Consider the following 4779-nt stretch of genomic DNA (forward strand, 5'->3'; position numbering starts at 1 on the left):
CCTTGATTCAACGGACTTGACTGAAGAATACGTACCGCCATCTTGGTCTTGTTTTGAATCACGAAGTTATTATAGACAATGAAAATTGGTTAGCTTCCTTTTTGGATAAACAAAACAAATTAACAATCTTAAAATGATACATAAAATAAAACATATTAAAAACCCCTTTATACATCAAAATATACTATTTACTAAAAAAGAGCATATTACAATATATATATGTTTATTTATTTATTACACCATATATATATTTATTTATACATTAAATTTTAAGCCTTTGCCCTCCAGCCTAGTGATTCATGTAGTTCTTCAAATATTTAAGTACTATATTAATTATGAAGTATATAATAAACATATGCATCAATTTATAAAGCAATAAAGTAAGTTAAATAGTTTTGTCACCATAGCAGCGAGAGTGGGTTTAAAATTCATCCTTAAAATGTTGCATTATCGTCAACAATGGAGTACAAAGGATTGAAATATTCACCAAGACATGTATTTGCTACATTTGTAGTTTATTTGAGGTAGAATATTTTTTTTTTAAAATAAATTTATACTTTTGTTTTTAAGAATTTTCTGTACCAAGAGCAAAAGAGAGGTTAAAACAAGCAAGAGAAGAATTAAAAATACCTGAAGCTACTGCGACTGCCAAAAGACAGGAGCTTCAAAAGCACTTAACATCCTTGTCCATATTCTGCAGTCAAATTGGTGACACTAGACCTATTTCGTATTGCAGTTTTAGTCCTGATTCTCAGAAACTTGCAACATCTTCCTGGTATGTATTTTATTTCTATTGCTTATAAATTTAATACCAAAAGGCTGAAATAATTATGAATCCTTGTTTTAACAGAACACTTTAGATCATGTACTGCTTCCAACATGTATGTATCACGGACAAAAATGAACCAAAATGTTACATACTTAAAGCAGCTATCATGAGCTAAACAATGGCTATTGTAGTATCCATAGCGTTTGGTTTACTAGCTACCAAAACCATAATTATGAGTTGGTTCTGTAACATTGCACCAATAATTACATATTACTAAATTAAAAGTTTCATTTGTTTTAAAGAAAGTTATATTATATATATTTTGATTTCTTGTTTGAAACTGGTTAAATTTATCAATTATTGTAAATTAAATCCATTTAGCCTCAATGTACTTTATTAATTTATTTTACATCACCAACCTTTCCGCCAACTTGGTAATTATCAAGGACATCCTCAATTTTCAATTTCACACCCTAACAATATTTTAAAAAATAGTTATATGCTATTACAGTGGAGTCTAATTTAATGTTCATCAATATCATTTGATATTTATTCTTTTAATTTAAAATTTGATTAAATAATATCAGACTGTCTTAAGAACAATCCACTATAAGTATATAGTGTATCAGCACTATACTATATTGTAAGTATAAGTCTGCTAGTAGTACATCAAATATTTAATTAAAAGAATTAATATTAAATGATATAGATGACAAAAATAGATTAATTGGTTATAGTATATTAAGCTTGGGGATAATTGCATTCAGCTATATTAGAAAGTATTGTGGAACTGTGAATTTAAAATTGATATTATTCAGGGACTTATAAATCCATTATAAAGAATGGCCAGGTTGGCCAAAACATTAGAGAGTTAAAATAAATTAATAAAAAGTGTAAAGGCTGAATCGATATAATTTATTAACAAATTTATATTTCTACTTTATTTTTCTTCCAAAATTATATTCAAATGTATTTTTGTTTATTGTAGGAGTGGGCTGTGTAAATTATGGAGTGTGCCTGACTGTAATGAAATAAGGACACTGCGAGGACATTCTTGTAATGTATGTGCCATTGAATGGCACCCTAAAGCAGGTGCTGAGGGTTCAGTTTGTTCGCTTGCATCTTGTGCTGTCGATGGTTCCGTTAAACTTTGGAGTATGGAAAGGTGAATATCTTCTCATATTAAATTTATTTTATTTTATTAAGTTAAAAATTTCAAGTATAATCCACCACTTATATTTTACAGTGATGAACCTGTCGCTGATGTTGAAGGCCATTCACCACATAGAGTTTCAAGATTGGGATTTCATCCTTCAGGTCGTTTGCTTGCAACGTGCTGTTATGACACCTCTTGGAGGCTTTGGGATTTAGAATCTGCTCAGGAGATTCTGCATCAAGAGGGACATTCATGCCCTGTCTATTGCATATCTTTTCAAGTTGATGGATCTATAGCTGCAACTGGGTAATCTTAATTATATTTCTGGCATCAGATTTTCTGTTTCGAAAACATTAATTACTATTGTACATTTATAAAAGGTCTATGAAGATACTAATTTAAATTATATTTATTTTATTTATAGTTTAAAATTAATTATCAGTAATGAATTTCTTTAAAGAAATTATATTTCAATGGGAAACATTTATAAAAAAAAAAAAAAAGTGAACAATTAGAGTTTATTATTTTCTTGTGTTTTGATCTGGAAGTCCCGATTGTATGAAAAATCTGTGAAAAATCTACAAATCCTTAGTCGAAATTTCTAAAAATGTGATAGCAGATGACTTTGTACCAGAAATTTAGAATGCCTTGCCCCAGTACAAGTATCCTCATTTGTAGTCCTAAGTTTTCCTATCCTGTTTTGTATATTGTTTATTTTTTTTTTTAATTTTTAACATCCTTTCAATTAAATAGTAATTTCAAATCAATTAACAAAATGATTTTCGAATATATAGGTCAGTATAGCTTCCTCACTGTTTTTACCTTTTTTTCGACTTATTTTCTCCTGTTAAATTGCATTTTGTGGAAATTATCTTTTTTTAGTGAAAATTTCTTGTAGGTAGTTAATTTGGGAGAAAAATGCTTTATTTAACAACTAGCTATGCTGCCCAAATATAATGGGTTGCCATTAGTACAGAGCATACTAATCAGTCCTAGGATTTGAATATACATACTAAAGTTATAATATTTATACAATAATTTTAAGTCATTAACAAAAATATAATATTCACCCCCCCCCCTGTATCATGATGCATTGTTCTTTATATATATTTCTTAATTTTTTTTTCTTATATTTGATTTATCATTCCTTGAGAATGAATGATTTGAGAATAGCATGTATGGGATGAGCTGTTGGTGAAATATAGTTGAATAGAGTTTTCTTTCAGCATTTTCTCTCTTCTCTCTCTTAATTATCATTTTTGTTATTCTACTCATAACTAAAAATTAAACCAACCAAAGCTGTATCAATGATATAAGGTAATTATAATACATATAGTGTTAGAAAGTGATATTTTAAAGTAAAAATTTCGAATGGTGTAATCATCAACTTCATCCTATGGATTGTCTACTATCATAATCTTAATTTTATCCAGTCTATAATTCAATAGTACTGGACTCTTGCTGATATGTAATGTTTCTCCTTTCCCTAATTTTATTTTTTTTATGTTCACTCGTGTGATTATTTAATTTTTGCTTTAATTTAATCATGGTTTTAAACTTACAGAGGCCTCGATGCATTTGGGCGTGTTTGGGATTTAAGAACTGGGAGGTGCATCATGTTTATGGAAGGACATCTCAAAAGTGTTTATGGAATTGACTTTTCTCCAGATGGGTTAGTATGAACAATAGTTTTTTAACTTAGCAAAACTTAATTCATTATCTGGTTGTATTTAAATTGGTTAAATATTTACTTATTTTATTATTTCTTGCAGTTATCATATTGCTACTGCAAGTGAAGACAACTCTTGCATAGTTTGGGACCTAAGAATGCGGAATCGTGTTTATACAATCCCAGCCCATAGCAATCTTTTATCTCATGTGAAATACCAACCTGGAGCTGGAAATTTCATTATCACAGCATCGTATGATAATACGGCTAAGGTGAATTTTATTTTAGTTTCTATGTAGGATTTTTTTTTTTTTTTTATGCATTATGATAATATTTATAGATTTTTTTTGTATTAACTTAAAAATTAGCAATTATTATCTGCCTCAGACTCTGGTGGGGGTCTGGCCTGGTTGATCAGGTGTTATTACTTTCACTTACTTATATTTGGAATACATAGTTAAGATATATTGCGATATTGAAAAAAATTAAATTCGCATTTTCTACAGATATACATGTTTTGAGCTTCCCAAAGTCCAAATAACCTTATCTCACAAAATGGTCTGTGTTTTTGAGTGTGGGCATTTGTGCCTATATGAAAAGCCTTGCTAAAAAACAAAAAGTCATTTCTGATCTGAAATTACTTATTCAAAGCTGGTATGTGACAGCAAACTTTTCAATAAAATCGACTGACCAAGCGTGCCACTTTTACACTTTTCTTCGATTATCTCAAAAACAGCTCTAACGATTTTTATCAAACTTGGCATATCAATGTACAATTAAATGGTCTATAATATCAGCTATGGTCTATCTATAATAATATATCTTATTCTCATTGAAATAGTTTGACAGGGCTTAAATGAGGAATTAAATAAAATCTTTAAGTTAATTGGTTGTTGATCATCAGTGGATTTACTAATGTTGTTATTATTGAAATTCATTTATCTTATTTTTCAGGTTTGGTCTAACAAAACATGGCAGCCTCTGAAAACTCTGTCTGGTCACGATGGCAAAGTCATGTGTCTTGATATTTCACCTGATTCAAAATATATAGCTACTGCATCTTATGATAGAACATTTAAATTGTGGACACCTGAAGAAGCAGTTTAATACTTGTTTATATATTTATATATATATTTGTAAAATTTATAATACATATTATACTTTATATATCAAAGTTTATCTTTA

At 28.9% G+C, this 4779-nt stretch overlaps 1 protein-coding gene across 1 annotated transcript; it reads left to right on the forward strand.

Moving 5' to 3' along the window:
* Window positions 1-570: 570 nt before the first annotated feature.
* U4-U6-60K (U4-U6 small nuclear riboprotein factor 60K) lies at window positions 571-4768 on the forward strand (the record flags this gene model as incomplete). The annotated part of the gene is given in 6 exon segments (XM_067044724.1): window positions 571-775; window positions 1758-1934; window positions 2016-2231; window positions 3490-3597; window positions 3698-3866; window positions 4549-4768. Coding segments are annotated over 6 exon segments (1028 nt in total), but the record flags the coding sequence as incomplete, so codon positions are not given.
* Between the last annotated feature and the right edge of the window lie 11 nt (window positions 4769-4779).

This window comes from Halyomorpha halys, unplaced genomic scaffold (assembly GCF_000696795.3).
Source record: "Halyomorpha halys isolate HHAL.00 unplaced genomic scaffold, Hhal_1.1 Scaffold8168.1, whole genome shotgun sequence".
NCBI lineage: Eukaryota > Metazoa > Arthropoda > Insecta > Hemiptera > Pentatomidae > Halyomorpha > Halyomorpha halys.